The sequence below is a fragment of the Lethenteron reissneri genome, chromosome 12, assembly GCF_015708825.2.
Source record: "Lethenteron reissneri isolate LAM-NWPU_2019-01 chromosome 12, ASM1570882v1, whole genome shotgun sequence".
Lineage (NCBI taxonomy): Eukaryota > Metazoa > Chordata > Hyperoartia > Petromyzontiformes > Petromyzontidae > Lethenteron > Lethenteron reissneri.
Window position 1 is genome coordinate 8,854,318 of NC_083790.1, and position 20,174 is coordinate 8,874,491.

Below are 20,174 nucleotides of genomic sequence, written 5' to 3' on the forward strand. Positions count from 1 at the left end.
GCTTTCGTGACTGCAGGAATTACTCTTTGGTTCTTTCGGTAAAGTCACGTAGAAAGAAAATAAATTAAATAATGAGAACGACGTTTCGATTGCAACACAAGCAAATGTCATCAGGTAGAACTAAATTTGAGAGAGAGAGACGAAACACAGAGACACACAGAGAGAAACACACACAACATAGACACACAGAGACCCAACGCCTCTGTGTCGAGGCCTTAAATAGAGAGAGGGGGTGGGGTGGACAGAGAGAGAGAGGTGGGTCTGCTGGGGCAGCTACTGGAGCAGAGAAATTAGCATGTCAATGTGTGTCTGTCTGTGTGTCAATGTTGTCTCTCTCTGCTTGTGTGTCTGTCTGTGTGTCTCCGTGTCTGTGTTTTGTCTCTCTGTGTGTGTCTCTGTGTTGTCTCTCTATGCTTGTGTGTCTGTGTCTCTGTCTGTGTTTTGTCTCTCTCTCAAATTTAGTTCTACCTGATGACGGTTGCTTGTGTTGCAATTGAAACGTCGTACTCTATTATTTAATGTATTTTTTTTCTCGGTGACTTTACCGAAATAGCCAAAGAGTCGTGCAATAGATGTTGGAGGCACTGCCCTCTGCTGACAGCACAGCCCCGCAGCAGGCTACACATCACCAGGTTGATGAGTGGGGGCGCCCATCCGAGCACTATCCAGTGCTGATGTGTAAACTTTCAGTCCCTCCAGAAAAACGCGGAGTTTTTTGGTAATTGTTGCGGGCAAAAATCGTTGATTATGCGGCACGTTTTCTTAAAAAATGCGATGGAATATGCGGGATATTTATGCAATTTTATGCGATTAAATTGCGGGAGCTTGCAAAAATTGCGGTTTGATGAAAAAGAGAAAAAAAAGTGATTCCCCCAACACCCTATTCACTAGACTACTACTTTAATGTAAAGAGTAATTTCTTATTACTTCCTATGATAAGCAAGCATACTACATCACAGAAAGTGCTGGGAATATTTAAGTTCTCATCTTGTTTTATTTCAGACCTTAACAAACAGATGGCTCAAACTTACAAAACATTGAGTCGAACAAGTTCTATAGCTTTACAAAATGAATATGCTACAACTTCTGTAAAAATTAATAAATAAAATATTAAAAAATAAAATGTGTGCTTCCTGTTTTACAGAGGAAGCTATACAAAACAGACAACTTCTGTTAAAATAAGTGTTTTCAGTGCACAGTAACGTAAGCAATACAGTAACAGTACAGTCTTACAGTAATGTAAATTTACATACTACTAACAAAAAAGTGCAATCTTTCAACTGTAAAGTTGCATAAACTCCTGAATAAAACTAACTACGTAGCCTCTAACACTTCATAACGTTCCCATGGCAACAGGGGAAATGGCTGCGCTTGTGTGAAGTAAACGCAACATTTTTCAACTTTCTGCTAAGATATATGTGACTTTTTGCAACGAAAATGCGGGGATTATGAAATCATGCAAGCCCGCATATTTTGCGCGCGGAAATCTGCAATTTATGCGGCGAAAGTGCGGCGTATTTGAAAAAACGCGCCCCCCGCATAAATATGCGGACTTTGGCTGATTTTGCGTGGAATCTTGCGATCGCATAATCGCGTTTTTCTGGAGGGACTGGTAAACATGATGTGCAAACTTCAGCACTGGGGAGACAAAGGTGGCCGGGCGTGGTACTGGGCACACCACACTCCACTGTGCGCTACGCCGGCCTTCATAGTTGCTCGCTTATAGCACTTGCCCCTACAGAGTGTTCAAGGCTACCTGGGGATCTTTGCCTTTGTGTGCGGAAAACAGTGGCATTTTGGTTTACACACCGCCCTACGATCCTGGCAATCTGAGTTTGAGTCTTGGTCACAATCTACATGATCTGACAGTTTTTTCGATTTAAAGCTTTCGTGACTACAGGGATTCATCTTCTTGGTTCTTTCGGTAAAGTCACGTAGAAGGAAAATAATAAAATAATAAAAATAAAACATAATAAAATTATTCTCACGACGTTTCGGCCAGAACGCAAGCAGCCGTCCTCAGGTGAAGAATAAAAATAAAACATAATAAAATAAAGCAGCTGCTTGCGTTGTGGCAGAAACGTCGTGAGAATTATTTTATTATGTTTTATTTTTATTATTTTATTACTTCCCTTCTACGTGACTTTACCGAAAGAACCAAGAAGATGATCTGACAGTGTTCTTAAAATAAAAAATACATGTTGCGGTGCATAAATATTAATAATGGGTGGGATAAAAATGCACAGGTGCTTGGTTACAGCACTTGCCCCAACAGTCTATGCGGTATACGCAATGGGAGTATGCATGCGGGAGTGTGCTTGTGTGTACGGGGGATCTTTGTCTTTGATTGCTTGTGTGCAAGCTGAGGACAAGGGGATTCGTTTGGGAAGACATCAAATGAAATGTCACAGGAGCAGTAATAATAATAGTAATGACTGCACGCCTAGGTCTGTTAATTCAAGGGTTTTAGTGTTGTCAATAATCGCATTAATAAACAATACAAATTATTATCGGTTTTGTGGGAAGGCATCAAACAATATAAAGGTGTAGCCTCATGCCTGTGTGTGTGTCTCTCTCTGGTATGAGGAGCGGTAGTGTAGCGGTGAGCGCACTGCACTACGGACCTGGAGACCAGAGTTGGATTACCGCTCACGACCAATAACAGCGGAGAATATTTAAACCGGTCCTGGGCCTACCCTCAGCCTCAAATGAGTACCTGGTGCATTGCATAAACATCAGCACCGGGGAGACAAAGGCGGCCGGGCACGGTGTTGGCCACCCACCCTCGTGTGCCAGGGATCTGTATTTTGTCTTTGCTATACCGTATGGACACATACGGTATGTAGGATGGACACAACTTCAGGAAAATTAAAAGTGTGTGGTTTGGAAAAATGGACGGAGCCGGAAAGAGTTGAAGACCTAACAGAGAATGGCTTGAGGACGACATCACAAGAGATTGGTGCCAGAAAGACTTGGGCCACTACCTGAGCATACTGGCACAAGACAGAGGAAAGTGAAAACAACAAATGACGACATTCTTTGGTTTTTTCGGTAAAGTCACGTATAAAAATAAAATAATAAATTATTTTATTTTTATACGTGACTTTACCGAAAAAACCAAAGAATAATTCCTGCAGTCACGAAAGCTCCAAAATTAAAAATGACGACATGTGCAGGAGACACCTATGGGCTCTCTGCCCGCGGATCGCGACGACGATGATGATGTTATAACCGTACCGCACGGTGACTGATGTGCTCGTTGATGAATGCCGCTGACCAATCACATTCAAACAAGCCATGCGATTTGAACGTCGTGATTGCCACTTGCTTCAATCCGAACGAATTCTTGAACTAGATTTGATTATCGATTTAAAAACTTCAGCAATCAATAATCGATTCCAAAAAATAAATCAAAAATGTGTTGACAACCATAGTCAGGCGGAGACTGACTATGGTTGTGAGATACCTAGTTGCAAGGCCTGTTGGAGGCAGTACAGCAAGTAGGCATCTGATTCTACAGGCAAAAACACATCTAAAAGAAATCGGCAAACACCCTAATTCAGGGCCCTTGCGAAAATGTATCTTGAGGCTCAGTGAGACTTTCCTGGGTAAACAAAAATACGATTGTATACTCACATAGATCAGGAACGTAGCCACCCTGTTTCCTTTCCCATCATAGCTAGCGTCCTGGATTCTCTGTAAAATCAAGAGCACACGTCACAATAATTTAGAATAATTTCAACTTGTAACGCAGCGCACAGCATTGGCTCACTCTCGTAGAGAGACAGAGAGATCGACCCGGAGGCACCGAGGATGTTCCACAGACAAGCGGGAAGGCAGCCACACGACAAGTCGACGTCAACAATTGCCCAAGCTCTGCATTCCTCTCTATATTAAGGTGTTATCGGTCAATAAGTGCTTAAAATCTCAGCGCTTTACCCGAACCTACGTACAGCTTTTACAATGTGATGATATTTTTGCACACTGCACGCACACAACGGATATTATGTAATGATATTAATTCTAGATTTGAAGCTTTAGTGACTGCAAGGATTCATACTCTTAGGTTTTTTCGGTAAAGTCACAGTAAATGTAGCTGTGACGGTCCCACCTGATGACGGAGACTTGTGTTGCCTCCGAAACGTCGTGATTTATAATTTTATTTCCATTATTATTTCTATTATTTTTATTATTTATTTTTACCTACGTGACTTTACCGAAAAAACCTAAGAGTATGAATCATATTAATTGGCCAGATTGCAGAACAGCAAAAAACATCACTTGAATGTCAACTCGATTACTGTGTAATACTGTGATATGCATTGTCCTTGAGTTGTGCGCCTTTTGGCGTCATCTGGTCCAACACCATGTGAGACTAGGCTCTAATAAAAGCTGTCTCGGGTGTGGACCAATCAATTTCAAGGACAGTGCATACATTATCAGAGTTGTGTTTTTTGTTTGCATTCTGACTGCAGGTATTGTGGTCAATGCAAACATGACTCCTTGTAAAAAAAGGTGTCAGTTGTGTTGCCAGATAAAAGAGTAAACAACCAATTATCATATTTTGCTACTGGCAAAGGAGGTCATGTGATGAGCTAATGTGTTGCACACAATGTGTTATGTGCCCAGTCATGGAGTTGCGTGCTAAACATTGCTGAGCTCATATCGTGTTGGTAATTTGTTTTGGAATTGACAGAATTTTTGCCATTTAATAAAAATCACTGTGGAATGGACATATTTTCAGTGACATTTGGCCAGCTTTTGTGATGCCACAATTTTGCGGTGTCACTATTTTAATTCACGTACGCGCACTACATCTTTGACTTGCTCCTTAACGTCTGCTCATGGAAAACTGTTCATACGTGAATTCAAAACTGTCAGCATTCGTAAAACCTTTCTCTGGGCACGACATTGTAAAGTATGATCTCTCTAATTTGCTATAAAAATAAACAAGTATAACCCGTAAAAAAAAGTTTTTCACTATAAATCCTTTATATGCGTGGCGGCAAGAGTCCTCTCGTCCTCTGGCTTGAGATGGCTGCCACCTATGGGTCAGATGATTGCATTGCACCATTAAGCAATTGGTAATTAAATATAATATTTTTGTCCTAAAAAGTGTAACATTTTGGAAAAAAATTTTCACGAACATTAATTGTCACGCACAACGCGTCTGTGTGGAAAATGTCAGCTCGATTGGATCACGGGAAGTGGGTTAAAAAACGACCGAAAGATTTGCACGGTCGTAAGCAAGCAAGCGAACTTAATATAAAGGATTTAAAAATATATTCGCCTGTGGAGGACGCGGGGATCGATCCCCCGACCTTTGGCATGGGAAGCGAGGGCGCTACCAACTGCGCTACTCCACCATGGCCTGTGGAGGTGTCACGCTCTGGACTCCTACGTTCAGCCAAAGCCATGAATGAGTTCTATTTGAATAAATGTAAAATACATTTTTTTTTGCCTAAAAAGTGTAAAATTTTGGAAACAAATTTTCACGAACATTAATTGTCACGCACAACGAGTCTGTGTGGAAAATGTCAGCTCGATTGGATCACGGGAAGTGGGTTAAAAAACGACCGAAAGATTTGCACGGTCGTAAGCAAGCAAGCGAACTTAATATAAAAGATTTAAAAACCACAAATGACTCACAAAGCAATATTTCCCGCTACTGGCAGACTAACGCCCAAAGCCAGCCAGGCTAGGTGCTGAGGCACCCTAAAGGATACGTGCGCAGAGGCATTTGGTTACGTGGTAGGGCACGAAATAAAAAAACAAGTGAATTCATTCAAATATATAATCAACCTTTCTGCCCCCCCTCTCTATCTCTCTCTATACTCATTGCCTGAAACGCCAGCATAATATGGTTATGTGTACGTTACGAGGGGCAGCCAGTGGCGCATTGGGATATAAGGATGGAATGTGCCTTACAAATGTAGATTATTATTAATTCACATCTGCCCCCAACTACCATCCCTTAACCTTTTCAACATTTGATAATTGGTTTTTTACCCTTCTATCTGGCAACAAAACTGACACCTTTTTTACAAGGAGTCATGTTTGCATAGACCAGAATACCTGCAGCCATAATGCAAACAAAAAACATAACTCTGATAATATATGCACTGTCCTTGAAGTTGATTGGTCCACACCCGAGACAGCTTTCCTTAGAGCCTAGTCTCACATGGTGTTGGACCAGATGACGCCAAAAGGCGCACAACTCAAAGACAATGCACCATCAGAGTATGAGAGCTCGGGGTGAAGCATTTACACCATTGGAACCTCATTTGCCAGTAAAACATTTGCCACTCTGCTCCCCCCTGATCTATCCCCCACAGCCCCTCCCCTCGGTCCCTCTAGCCCCGCCTTTCCCAGTGGAACAGACACAAACAATTCCTCCGTTTTATTTATTTATATATTAATGAGGCAGTGTTAAGGACAAATTTAGTGATTTTTTTTACGTGTGCTTGCAGACCATGGTCTATAGAGTCTCTTAGTAAAAACAAAACAATGAACATGGTTCTTTTTGGATTCCAAATGGAAAACGTATCGGCTGATTAAAGGCAAGCATTACCAAGTTAGTTTGTACAGTAATGATAATTGAATTTAAACGCACAATCAGATTTGCTTTTTAATCATTGCCATCGCATTCATGGACACAACCACAAAGATCCCCCGTGTAGCCTACATAGACAGTTGGGGCAAGTGTTGTTAGCGAGTACCCACGAAGGCCTGTATGGCACGCGAGCGGGTGATATGGCCAGCAGCATCCCTGACCACCTTTGTCTCCCCAGTACTAATATCTACACAGTGCACTGGTTAATTATTTAAGGGCTGAATCGACTTAGGGATTACTCAAAACCGGTTCAGACATCGCTCGCCAATGACATTAGCCAGGGCCAGGAATCGAACTCGAGGCATCGGGTTTGTATCCCAGCGCACTGCACCAATGCTGCCCGTACACACGTAACTCTCGACTCTGGTCCCGAAAATTCTAGATTTGAAGCTTTCGTGACTGCAAGGATTCATATTCTTAGGTTTTTTTCGGTAAAGTCACGTAGGTAAAAACATTAAAATTATGGTCCCGAAATCCAGTCTCTAGTCAAGACTGGATTTGAGAACCGGTCTCAATTCCAGACAATAATCCACGTGCTCACAGTGCTGAGTTGGCATTAACTGAGGCAACAATGTAAAAACTCACCCGTGCAAAGTCGTAGTGCGGCTCGTACTGCCCTCCCATTCCATAATTGGCCACCTGACAACACAGCGAGCCATCGGGGCAGCTTAGTCACCGACACAAACGCACCGAGGCAGCAACAGATCAAGAGGAAATGTCTCAAACGAAAACAACAGAACGAGGGTTAGAAAGGTCAGCTCAGTAATGACCGCAGAGGTCACGGAGGCTGCACGGGGAATATAAAGAGCAACGCGGCAAGGGATCGAGAGATCCCGGGGAAGAAGAGGACTCATCGACGCAGCAAAGAACGAAGGGGACTTAAACGTGGACTAATACCACCAGCGCAGCAAGGGCTGCGAGGTCTGAAGGCCAAACAAAGTGAGTTTACGTCTACACATCGTTTTATTTTTATTATTTCCCTTCTACGTGACTTTACCGAAAGAACCAAGAATGTGAATCCCTGCAGTCACGAAAGCTTTAAATCGAAATTTAACTCTTTGGTTTTTTCGGTAAAGTCACGTAGGTATAAATCGAGATCAAAGGACAAAATTAACCCTGCACAATATTATTTGTTATCTGAAGTCACTTATAAGGTGTGTAAACCTTTCTGGGCAGGGAGTATAAGTGTGGGGTGAGGGGGGGCATGGAGGTGGTGGAAGAGGCAGTTAGTTACCTGCAGCTCCTCCGCAGTTTCCATGCTCAGCCCCGTGGCCGCCCCTATCCTCCGGTTTATCCGAGCAATCGTTTCATTCTCGTCTTCCGACAACCAAGCGCTGCGGGACAAGAAAACCCGCACGCTCGCTTAACCTCCTCCAGAATCAGAACATTGATTCGTACTGGAGGAATTCGATGGGCCATAAATCAATCTTTTTCACGTTACAACAAACAAACAATAACTACGCTTCGACAGAACCGGATCGGTGTTTGGAGGCTGGATAAAGTGGCCGAGGTGTGTTTGTAATAACACTGGTCAACACACTTTTTTTGGCATTCAACGGTTTTAAGGTAATTTTGAGGTGCTGATTCCAAATCTGGCATCAGTTTTTGTCTATCACATCAGGTTTTTGAGATATCAAATATTGCATTTTCAATAAAAACTGCAGAAGAAAATTTTAAATAGATGTGGATATCTACATAAAATGATATTGTAAACACACTATCCTAAAAATACAGCACCATATTTTAACACTAAAGCAGTCACTGACTCGCAACAACTTGCAATCATAAGTGACAGAGCTAATTTCGGGTAAAATCAATGAAAAGGGGGTATGCCGATAGCATAAAAATGAGATATGATAGAGCAAATCTGAGATCAGATTTGGAATTAGTCTAAAACAGCTGCAAAAGTCCAGGCCAGAATTTTTATTTTTTGTTGACCAGTGTAATCAGCCAACTCAGGAGACGGGGTCAGTCTAGCCACCCTCTGATCATGCGTGCGAGATGCCCCCGGCTACACAGGGTGGCAAGGTGGTGCCCGTGGCAGGCAGTGCAGCAGGGAGGTTGCTGATCTATTAGTGTTGAGCTTGAGCGTTCTTTTCTCGTATGCGTGGGCTTTATCCGGACACACACGCAACTTATTCGTACGCTAAAATACTTACAAGTAACTGCATTGGTTAAAGAATCCTACGTAAGATCCTCGTTCAAGTATCTGGAGACTCCGTAAGGCGTTCCTGGGTAAACTACTTTATTGTACGTGCCAAATGAATGGTCAGTTGTTGAATCCATAAGTTAAGGTAAAGAGGTCATGCGTGAATGGACAAATTGAGTTTCAACAAGCAGACTTTATTGGCAATAACAAAAAAACCCAACCCATTTTTTTCAGAAACACTGCCTCGAAAGTAAAAGTAAATGCTAGGCAACAGTTTAGAGCAAACATTTAACTTTACACGCCATGCAGAGGCCATTGCCTGAAGTGTCGCCTGTCATATATATACTTTTAGATTTAAAGCTTTTGTGACTGCAGGGATTCATCTTCTTGGTTCTTTCGGTAAAGTCACGTAGAGGAGACAGACCTGGTCTTCACCTGAGGACGGCTGCTTGCGTTGTGGCCGAAACGTCGTGAGAATTATTTTACGATGTTTTATTTTTACTATTTTATTATTTCCCTTCTACATGACTTTACCGAAAGAACCAAGAAGATATATATACTTTTCGCTTTTAAGTCGACGTTGCTATTGACCGGCGTGTTGAGTTTTTTTTGTTATTTGTGCTTGTGTACCACTGCCAGCACATTATCACCAAAAACTTAATTTTATTGCCGATAGCTCCATCTCCACGGGCAAGGGGATTACCGCAAAGAGTTGACGTGAAGGTTAAGGTCCGGCAACGCCCGTTAGGATGAAGGATTAGGTTTGGGTTGAGATCACAACTCTAGCATTTACCCCATAACTCACCCCCCCTACCTCCCCCATTGTATATAATAAATAAATATCGTTCCATAACTACGGCTTGTGAATTATAAGTCAAAACCCACGAGTTCAATTCGGAGTGATTGTTGGTATGAAGCAATTTTTGTGTTTTAAAAGCAACACATACTTCAAACGACAACGATCTCGTTGTTTATTATACTGAGGAGATGTATTGCCACGAGTTGGCGGTCGTGGCCCTAGTCACGGTGAGAGCAACATGGGTTTGCCCCCATGAATTGCCATCACGCATGGCGCTCGCAACTTTGAGCCGCAGACTGTAGCAGCATTGTGGTATTTTCACAAGGGCTGATTTTATTTAGTCTAAAAACACTGGCCCCGTTTTGGCACGCGCAAACAAAACGTAATCAAGACGTTCTACAGAAACCACAGCAATTCCTACCCCTGCCTTAAAGATGACGTCGCCCGGTTCTGTTTTAATTAGGTCGTTTTTGTTTTTAATTTGTAAATATAAAAAGTTTGTTATTATTTGCCACGATGGAGGCTGGTGGTGGTGGTTGGGGGGGAAGCAGTGATACAGCGGTGAGCACATCCCGCTAAGCGCCTGGCTAGGGGAGTTTAATTCCTCGCTACGTCGAATGTCGCTGTCAATGAACATCTAACCTGGTCCAGGTGCTTCCCATCCGCCAGTCCACACCGACCAGCACGGAGTGAGAGCACGGTGGGCCAACAGCCGTGATCGATAGCGTCGGGGAGTGCATTCATCCAGCAGTGGGTCGACAAAGGGTAGTACTTTTTATTATTACCGGTTAACACATTGCATGTAGCAACCTGACGTTTGCCTAAACTAAAGAAAAAACAATGCTGGGTAGCACTCAAAAAAGATTACCAGATTCCTGCATTGCTAATCATGCACGACGACTACGTGTATATATTTTGCAATCCTTGATCATTATTTCAATTAAGCAATGCAATTTGGAACGCCTGAAGTGCATGTTTTGTTTCAAGTGAGAGCCCATTGAGAATCACCACATCCCTTGAAAGGGAAGACCGTTATGAGTTCAAGCATTTGTGTAAAAAGTAGGGTTTTTTTTCGCGATTCATGCAAGCAACTCGCCGGAAAATGCGGCTAATTTTCAGGTCAGGATTCGGGTCGCGACACCAACGGCACAACAACGCCCCAAACGTGCGAACCATCACGTCGCAGGATCTTCAAAGCCAATTTTGGGATATTCCCCAAACAGGGAGCCATTACCGCGGGCGTTGAGCAACAAAATCCTCGCAAAATGTCGAGTCCATCAATTCCCACGTGTTCCGTCACCCACCTTTTGCTGATTCGATTGTTCGTTGTTCTCAGCTCCCCCGTGATTGGGTGGAAGACTGTCGCTCGACTGAGCTGCGGGAACAGCAACCAATCAGAAGCCGTCCCCAGCAACTCCCCCCCCCAACCCACCTCTACCTGACACCCCTCCCTCGTTCCTGTCGCCAGGATGACACCAATCACAAATCGGCAACCTCAGCTGCTGCCCTCCTGTCTCGTGTCACTCCCTTGCCTCCCTGCCCACCTCCCACAAGTGCCCCCTGATTCCAGGCCCACCACTTCATTTCTCAGATACTGATCGGTAAAGTTATTTGCTTCTCTATTTCTCTCCACCGAGATCAAACGGGTTGAGCCTCAGCGGAACGGGGATGCATTACGCGGTCATCGGAAAGAAAAAGAGGGATTTTTCAAGTTTGTTACTTGAAAAAAAAAATTTTAATTTGAAAAAATAAATTAGACGTTTGAAACGAAAACAACACGACTAAAATGCCACATTGGTGCCGTTTAAAATATTTTAAGTGACGCGCAATACATTTGTTTTCTTGAAGAATTAAGATCATTACGTTAATCTGTTGTTATTTTTGGAATTGCTCAGACCTATTATTACCTGAATAGCCTCGAATTACTGTTTGCAATGTTTTTGTTCCTCGTGGTTTCTTGTTGTGTAATTACGATCCCATTTCCTGTGTTTAATCCCAGGTCTCCCTTGAAAGAGAGACGTATAATCTCAATGGGCTCTCACCCTCCTCATAAACATCAGCCATAACTCTTAAAATAATACAGCTCGTTGTGAAAGTGGTGGCAAAGACTGACTGAAAAACCAAGAACTATTGAAAGCACCACAACACCAAGTGACATTATTAACAGGACATCGCCACTAAACCTGCTTTGCTACGTTCAAAGCAAAGCAGGAAAAGCGTGATTAATTTTGTCACGATGTATGAAACGACTACATATCACCTGTCATTAGCATCAAGGGGATTGTGGGAGGCGGGCGAAGCCAGCGATGAATTGCTGTGGAGGGTGGTGGCCCTGAAAATTTTGGTTCGACGGGAAGAGAGGGTGGCGGCCGGGATTGAGGTAGCAAAAGGGGGAATGGGGGGGGGGGGCTTACCGTGACCTCCAGCTTACCTCTTGCTCACCCGGTATCCGGCTGTCTCTAGCTGCCCACTCAGTGGGTTCCTCACTGTGGCCCTCTTCAGCTGTCCGTCACGGACAGGGCCGAGGAGAGAAGAGCAGCAAGCGGTGGCGGCAAGGAGGGGAAGCGATGGGGAGAGGCGATGCATCAAAGAGGCGCGGCCATGTCGAAGTGGTGGTGGTGGGGGGGGGGGTAAGGAGGGATTGTGACACGAATTGTCGACATGCACACACAGTTAGTACCAGACCACTCGGTCGTCTGCAGATGAAGAACACTCTATAGACCAGGGTTCGGCAACCTCTTTAAGGACTGCCACGTGACCGTTGTTTATAGAGGACCCACCGTCCCGTATTCACAGCCACAGTGCATTGCGGCTTTTCAAATATTGGCTGTTGTGTTTTTTTGCAGAATGAAAAAAAAATGGCTCTTCATGTTTTTTTGGTTGCCGAGCCCTGGTATCGACGATTGCTGACGATGATGAACCCTTTTACACCCAGTTTGGAAAACCGATTTTCCATGCCGATCTGCCAATGTATTGCAATAATCAGATGCACTTTCTGCGGCTTATTATATGACTCCCGGGCATTTAGCAATGTATTAATTAAAATTGATTTGTGAGGTTCACGATCGTCATCATCATCATCAAGTCAAACATGCATCAAGTCCAACATCTTACAATCAATTATTGACAATGTATGAAAACAGTGTGCAAACTTGTTATCGTTGAATGGATCAGAAACGTGGACGATGGTGACAAAGAAAATGGAACAATCGCGGAAAGGTTTGCAAAGGAGCGTGAGAAGGGGGCATGCTCGTAGGATTATGCCAAGATAGAAAGGGGCCCACCGTGGGTCTGGGCAAAAAGACAAATCGGAGAGCGTTCATTTTGACTGTCAAGTTAAATATAAGTGGGGTTGGGCAGGACACATAACAGCAAACGTTGATGACGGCTGATGGACGAGACTGGTGACAGAATGGCAGCCAAAAGCAGAGGGCGGCATCGTGAGATCAGTTCTGGCGTAGGAGCGAGATGGCTCACTGGCACCGCGGGGACCGTGAAGGGGATGCCAACAGAGTGGGGAGGCCTTCATCCAGCGGCGTAATGACTAATAATGATGACGATTTGCGAATTTCAACTGTAATGTACCTTAGCATAGCGTGACAAACATAAACAATCGCCTGAAGATATGAGGCACACATCGCGAATGAGATAAAAACGACATCGATTCTTGAATCGAATCGGCATGGAATGGGTTAACCAACGACGAGCCCCCCGTGGGTTTGCCCATCGAGAGCTGCTGACCTCACGTTCATGATGTTGTGTTCCCGTGCGAGCTTCACCCCAACAGTTTCATTTTGTCCATTGCCAGATTGTCACGACTGTAGGCACGTGTGTGTATGTGTGCTAAACTTCTTTAGCACTGTACGTAGCCAACCGTGCTAATCAGAGGTGCGAGTGAAGCAAAACAGAGGCATTTAAACATACGTTGAGTTTAAAATCAATGCAATTTCTCCGCAGCAAAAAAAGGGTCAATCGTGTTTTGCCAGCTCCGATTCCGTAATCCATTTTAACCCGTGATTTATGGAGCTCGTTCTCAGAAAAGTATGCAGAATGGGTAACTTGTCAGCCACGAAATGATTAAAGCATCAGCATGAACAACATCTGTATAGGGGGAGCTGGCACTAAGTGCATTGGAAACTCCCCCAAGAAAGTTGTTGTAGTGTTGTGGTATTTGTTCATATTTCACTGGATGACAAGTCAGTTCCGAAAAAAAATGGGGGTTTCCACTTTTAAAAAAATCCACATTTTTACATCATGCGTCAGCAGTGACCAATCATAATTTGGAGAGAGAAAAAAAATCGATGTTATGTTTGAATACATTTAGCCACTATTTAATATCGATTTAGCCAGTAATTAATATCGATCAAGCCGGTATGTCATGTCAAATGGGACGTTAGACTTTAACCGGCCAGATGGCGCTGTGGTTAGAGTGCTTTGCTCACAACCATACGCTTTCAGGTTTGCATCAGGGTCATGTGCCACCTCAGCCCATCATCCTTAAAGGGTCAACAAAGTGAGTACTGCTGTGTGAGCAGTAATCAGTGGTTGCCCTCAGTGGAGCATGTCCCCTGCCGTAAGAATGTGGATCTTACTCTATTGGCTCAGTGTTTTCACTGAAGATGAGCACAGTTCAGAACACACATTTTAGATGAAATCATTTAAAATCAGTCTGGTAAAAATACTTTTGATTGAGATAAATGTCATTTGAAGATGCCCCTGCATCCGCAATCCGCAGAGATGGCTCACCCGGGGCTTGGCGAGCTCCTTCACGTGCCGGATCTCCTCGTCGGAGACGATGTCGTGGTAACGGACGATCCGGGGTCGGTCCCACTCGTCCTCCTCCATGAGCGGCGCGAGGACGAGCAGCGGGTGGCGCCGCCCGTCCCAGTAGCGGCACGAGAGGCGTCTCTGCCGGCGCGGGGTCTGCGGTGGGGGAAGGTACGGTCAAACAACTCCCGTGACCAACACGGTGTGGGAGAGGGGGGGCTCCATCCAGCAGTGGATTGGCAAAGGATTGTAAGTTATTATTATTATTACAAACAAGTCACATCTATGTGCCGACCAGAGGTCGCAAACGGGTTTTGATTCCTTGCCCATACCCGTACCCGGCCGCACCAGGGTCGCAAATGGTTACCCGTACCCGTTCTCTACTCGTACCCGTAACCTACCCGAAATGAGTGACAAACGGTTACTCACCAGTGACTCACGGACTACCCGTACCCATACCCGGCCGCACCAGGGTCGCAAACGGGTACCCGTACCCGTACCTGGCTGGGTACGGGTAGCCGGGTAGGGTACGGGTATCGGGGGGTACCCGGTTGCGACCTCTGGTGCCGACTGAATGTGTGCCAAGTTAACCTGAAATTGGAGTACATTTAGGAACCGCCGTGTGGCCTGGAAGCTACGGTCAGTGGAGAGCTCCATCAGAAGCAGAGGCGGGCATTTGTTGGCAGAAATGCAGTTCTGGGGTGAATGCCTGAGTTTTGCGAGTTTTGTGGATTTACTCTCCAACTCACCGGTGGGCTGAAATAGTAACTAACTGGCACGGTTGGCGTACGTGACAAACCTTACTGGCTGTGTCGGGTGGTGGAGGGTTACGACACATTTATACTTACACAATCTAACCCAAAAACCTTTAATATGAGTAAACAAATGTTGTCGCACTTTCATAACTCCAGATGTGTCTTCACGAGACTTTGCCCGCTCTGTTGCCGATTTTACAAGCCGTGTTGCTGTGGACCCGACACCGTGGGCCGACACGGACCTGGGGCGTTGGTGAGCGTTCGTGTCACGTTCTGCCGAGCAATGAAGGAGCGCATTGACAGCGTGCAAAGCACTCAGCCGCAAGGCAGCTTCCACTTCTCCCGTCGCCTTTGGGCAAACATCACCACCGCCCCACAGCCTGACACAGCTCGAGACATGAGCCCAGACAGTGTGGTGTTCATAAGTTGTAGAATCAAGACCCGTGGAGTAACAGTCAAACAACTCAATCCGCGTCGCAAATCCCTGCGGGCGACACTACACAGTGATAAATTCCCAAAAACTGAGGTGGCTGGGTGGCTCAGACGTCAGAGCGATGACCTGGCACCTCTGAGATCATGGATTCGCAATCCAGACAGCCGCCCTTGATTAAATCAAGCTCACGTGTGTAGCGAGTTGAGGATCTGTGAACATTGCATGAAGAGTGCACCAAGAAAACGTCACTAATAAATTTGGTTCTGCGCTAATTCTGGATAAATTTGAGCCCGAAGGAGTCAGAATTACTTTGATAGCTATCATGCCACCAACGCTTTGGAGCAGGGCAGCTAGGAACGTGCTGCCCCCTACTGGATGGCTCAGATGTCACTTGAAGGCATCTCAGATGTAGTCCTCGATATAATATCCACGTCTGCGGGCCATGAAACCAAAGAATGCTTTCTTCATCTTGGATAATTGATTCTCGGTCTCATGACATGACACCAATAGCAAATATTTAAATCGACAAAATCCCAAACCAATTCACTACTCGCATGCACCCATAAGCAGTGTTCTTCATTGCAAGGCCCGCGGGCCACTTGCGGCCCGTGTTGGCCTTTCGTGCGGCCCCTGACAATACACAAATGTGAAAAGAGCCCTTGCAGGCAGCGTGGCGGCCCTCACACTGACGATGTCTTATCGGCGAAAGTGCCCCCCCGCCGCCCACCTCTAAAAACTAGCGAAGGACACCGGCCTAAAGACAAGAAGCGGACCGATGACAGAGGCCGCAGCCGCAACCCTCCGGCGCGGGGCGGCGGGGGCCCTTCACGCGAGGCCTCGCGACCCCTACCATGAGGCCGCTGGCGCTGCGGCACAGCAGCTCGTACTCCTCCTTCTCCGAGAAGTAGCCGTCGCCCTTGGGGTGGCCCTCCACTCCGTCAGGGACCGTCGCGTTCTCCTCCTCGTCGTCGTCGTCGTCGGCAACTTCCCCTTCCGTCTCGTCATCTGCCGTCACCTCGTCCGCGGCCGCGGCCTGCGCCATCTCGTACTCGAAGAAGTGCAGGTTGGACTGCGCTCTTGGGTGGTCGGGGTCTGGGAGAAACGTCACGGCCACCGATGGCAAAACGGCGAGGAATGACACGCAAAATCCGGAGAGAACGTACAGCGCCATAAAAGTTGCAATGGGTAAAAAGTGATCACGTATGTTGAGGTGAGCGACGTTTATAATGGCGATGGGAGAGAATTATTGCAAAGTGGAGCAGTGCCCGGACAGATGCAAAAATAGTTGCAGCGTTGTGATCTGGCAGCGTGGTGGTTTGGACACGGAGTGGATGCGACGTGGGTGCGGTGAAACGGTCAGTCGGGAGATCGTTCTCCTCAACGCGCGTGAGTAATCACTCCTCCTCCAAGATGTCTGTCCAGTGTGTAAGAGTAGGCCAACGTTGCCCTCTGCAGGAGGCCTTTACGCCCAGTACCGGCATGAGAAGGTAATTCGCTGAAATCGTTCCTCATCGAGGTCCACAGTAACGGGACCTGGATGGATTCGGTTCGCGAGTTGAAAATTCGGTTTTACACCCATGGGCAACCTCCGGGTAAGCGGCGATGGGAATGTCGCTGCATTTGACCCCAGAAACTACCGGCTGTGACCTCTCACGGCGCCCGTGCAGCCAGATTAACAGATGCAGGTGCGATGCACTCCCCTGTGCCATCCAGTACAGGAGGATGCACTTTCCATGCTGAATATGTGGAGGTAAGCCTATGGGTTTCTGGGTGAGTCTGTGGGTCACTTGGAGAAGTCTATTGGTCGCTGTGTGAATCTATGGGAGCCTGTGAGTCTTCTTGTGAGTATGTGGGTAACTGTGTGAGGCTATGGGTGTTTGTGTGAGTCTATAGGTCTCTCTGTGAGGCTGTGAGTCTCAACATGAATCTGTGGATCTCTGTGTGAGCCTGTGGGTCTCCTTGTGAGTCTGTGGGTACTGTGTGGGGCTATGGGTGTCTGTGTGAGTCTATGGGTTTCTCTGCGAGTCTGTGAGTCTCAAAGTGAACTTGTGGATCTCTGTGTGAGCCTGTGAGTCTCCTCGTGAGTCTGTGGGTAACTGTGTGGGCCTATGGGTGTCTGTGTGAGTCTATGGGTTTCTCTGTGAGACTGTGAGTCTCAACGTGAATCTGTGGATCTCTGTGTGAGCCTGTGGGTCTCCTTGTGAGTCTGTGGGTAACTGTGTGGGCCTATGGGTGTCTGTGTGAGTCTATGGGTTTCTCTGTGAGGCTGTGAGTCTCAACATGAATCTGTGGATCTCTGTGTGAGCCTGCGAGTCTCCTTGTGAGTCTGTGGGTAACTGTGTGGGCCTGTGGGTGTCTGTGTGAGTCTATGGGTTTCTCTGTGAGGCTGTGAGTCTCAACATGAATCTGTGGATCTCTGTGTGAGCCTGTGGGTCTCGTTGTGAGTCTGTGGGTAACTGTGTGGGCCTGCGAGTCTCCTTGTGAGTCTGTGGGTAACTGTGTGAGGCTGTGAGTCTCAACATGAATCTGTAGATCTCTGTGTGAGCCTGTGGATCTCCTTGTCAGTCTGTGGGTAACTGTGTGAGGCTGTGAGTCTCAACGTGAATCTGTGGATCTCTATGTGAGCCTGCGAGTCTCCTTGTGAGTCTGTGGGTAACTGTGTGGGTCTATGGGTGTCTGTGTGAGTCTATGGGTTTCTCTGTGAGGCTGTGAGTCTCAACATGAATCTGTGGATCTCTGTGTGAGCCTGCGAGTCTCCTTGTGAGTCTGTGGGTAACTGTGTGAAACTGCTGTGGGTGTCTCCGTGCGAGTATATGGGCCTCTCGGGAGTCGCCGCGCAAGGGGTTGCGTCGCCACGGACGCCAGGGCTTGCGTACCGAGCGCGGCGAGCCTCCGCGTGAGGTTCAGCGCTCTCTGCACGTCGCCGAGCTGGTACACGGAGTAGCTCAGGTAGTCGAGGACGTCCGAAGCTACCACCGTGCCCTCGTCCCCCACTCCCTCCCGGGCCCCGGCGTCCAGCTGCCTCAGGGCGTGGCTCAGCCACGGCTCGGCGCGGGCGTAGCGGCCCTCCGAGTAGGCGAGGCGGCCCAGCGAGAAGCAGTCGTCGGCGGAGAGAGCGGAGGCCGACAAAATCGGGACGCCTGCGGCAGGAGAGACCGGGATGGGTGGCCGACGATGACTGCAATGACCCACCACAGCGCGGCGATGTCGATAGGATATCGTATAGCACGATGAGACGACATTAATGAGACTGCATGTTAACTCTCTCGCCGTGGTAGGCAGGAGGTCGTGTGTTCTATCCCGACCCTGGATTTTTCTTCGGGTTCTTCCGGTTTTTCTCTCCACATATAGAAATATGCATTTCGAGTATTTGGCTGCTATTCATGTCCACGTGATAAGCCACTTCGTCGAGCTATCATTAGTGGCCAAGTTGGTTTTGCAAAAGAACTGTACAGCTCAGTGGGCCTTAGCTGGTAAAATAAAAACATTGTTTCATAGAAAAAAAAATTGTTTAGTTTAGAATTAAGCAGTCATAGATTACTAAGCAACGTTATCAGAGACTGCAGTCAGACAAATTTCAAAAAAGTGAATTGGTTTTTACATGTATATGTGTAATGAGTGAACCGAGTTAACTCATTGGCTTACCTGATAAGTTTGGTCGTGAGGGAAAATTACACGCCCCTTAGAACAACATTTAAAAACTAGAAATAAACACGAGCGTCGCTGTGGAGGATACCTACAACAAAGCAGAGCTTTAAACAAAAAGATTAAATCATGAGACCTCCTTTGCCAGTACCAAAATATGATAATAGGTTTTTCCCATTTTTTCTGGCAACAAAACAGGTGTTAAGATGTTAAAACACCAAACTGTTGCCAGAAAAAAGGGGAAAACTCTATTATCATATTTTGGTACTGGCAAAGGAGATCCCATGATGTAGATGCTCACCCAAGCTCTCATTACTCTGATAGTGCTTTGTCTTTGTGCTGTACGCCTTTTGGCGTCCTCTGGTCTAACACCGATTGAGACGAGGCTCAAAAGAAAGATGTCTCTGGTGTGGACCAATCAGTTTCAAGGGCAATGCATACATTTTCAGAGTATGTTTTTTGTTTGCATTCTGACCACAAGCATTGTGGTTAATGCAGACATGATTCCTTGTAAAAGGTTTCAGTTTGGTGTTTTAACATCTTAACACAGCTGTTTTGTTGCCAGAAAAAAGGGGAAAACCCTATTATCAAAAAGAGTAAATCTTACACAACCCTCCGTCGGCCCACAGCCTTCTAGGAGTGCATCATTTCAGCAGCGTCAAGTACAAGCACACACGCAGCGTCTCAATGAATGCTGGTGAACTGCCAGGTTGCACATACCTGCCAACCCCTTATCAGTGCCCTACCTCATTACAGATCAACTCAGACTTTATTGGTCACCATGTGCCCTTATACATCTCAACGTTCATCCGAAAAAGTCCCATCACAAGGGAAAAACACAAACAAATAGACAAAAAAATGTGTCCGTATTGAAACGGCTGTACGCCGTTTAGACCTGAAAACTCAATTTCCCTGTACAAGAATACGGGGTAAACCGTGTGGGTTGACAGGTTTGGGTGCCATGGGTAAAGACTCTCAGAGAGTCCTTCTCTGGATTCAGTCTACAAAATAAT

At 46.1% G+C, this 20,174-nt stretch overlaps 1 protein-coding gene across 2 annotated transcripts in view; it reads right to left on the bottom strand.

The window, feature by feature from the left end:
* The window catches only part of LOC133341866 (prolyl 4-hydroxylase subunit alpha-1-like), a 47,740-nt gene that overhangs the window by 6,033 nt on the left and 21,533 nt on the right, over positions 1-20,174 (bottom strand). Inside the window, exons 6-12 of one of the 2 annotated variants that reach the window (XM_061550662.1) lie at positions 18,393-18,656; positions 16,367-16,608; positions 14,308-14,484; positions 10,866-10,936; positions 7,848-7,947; positions 7,199-7,252; positions 3,637-3,696 (exon numbers count right to left, since the gene is read on the bottom strand). In XM_061550662.1, coding sequence (XP_061406646.1) covers positions 3,637-3,696; positions 7,199-7,252; positions 7,848-7,947; positions 10,866-10,936; positions 14,308-14,484; positions 16,367-16,608; positions 18,393-18,656 — 968 coding nt within the window. Of the gene's footprint in view, positions 1-3,636; positions 3,697-7,198; positions 7,253-7,847; positions 7,948-10,865; positions 10,937-11,992; positions 12,064-14,307; positions 14,485-16,366; positions 16,609-18,392; positions 18,657-20,174 lie in introns of both variants that reach the window. The other variant, XM_061550660.1, reaches the window with a different exon arrangement.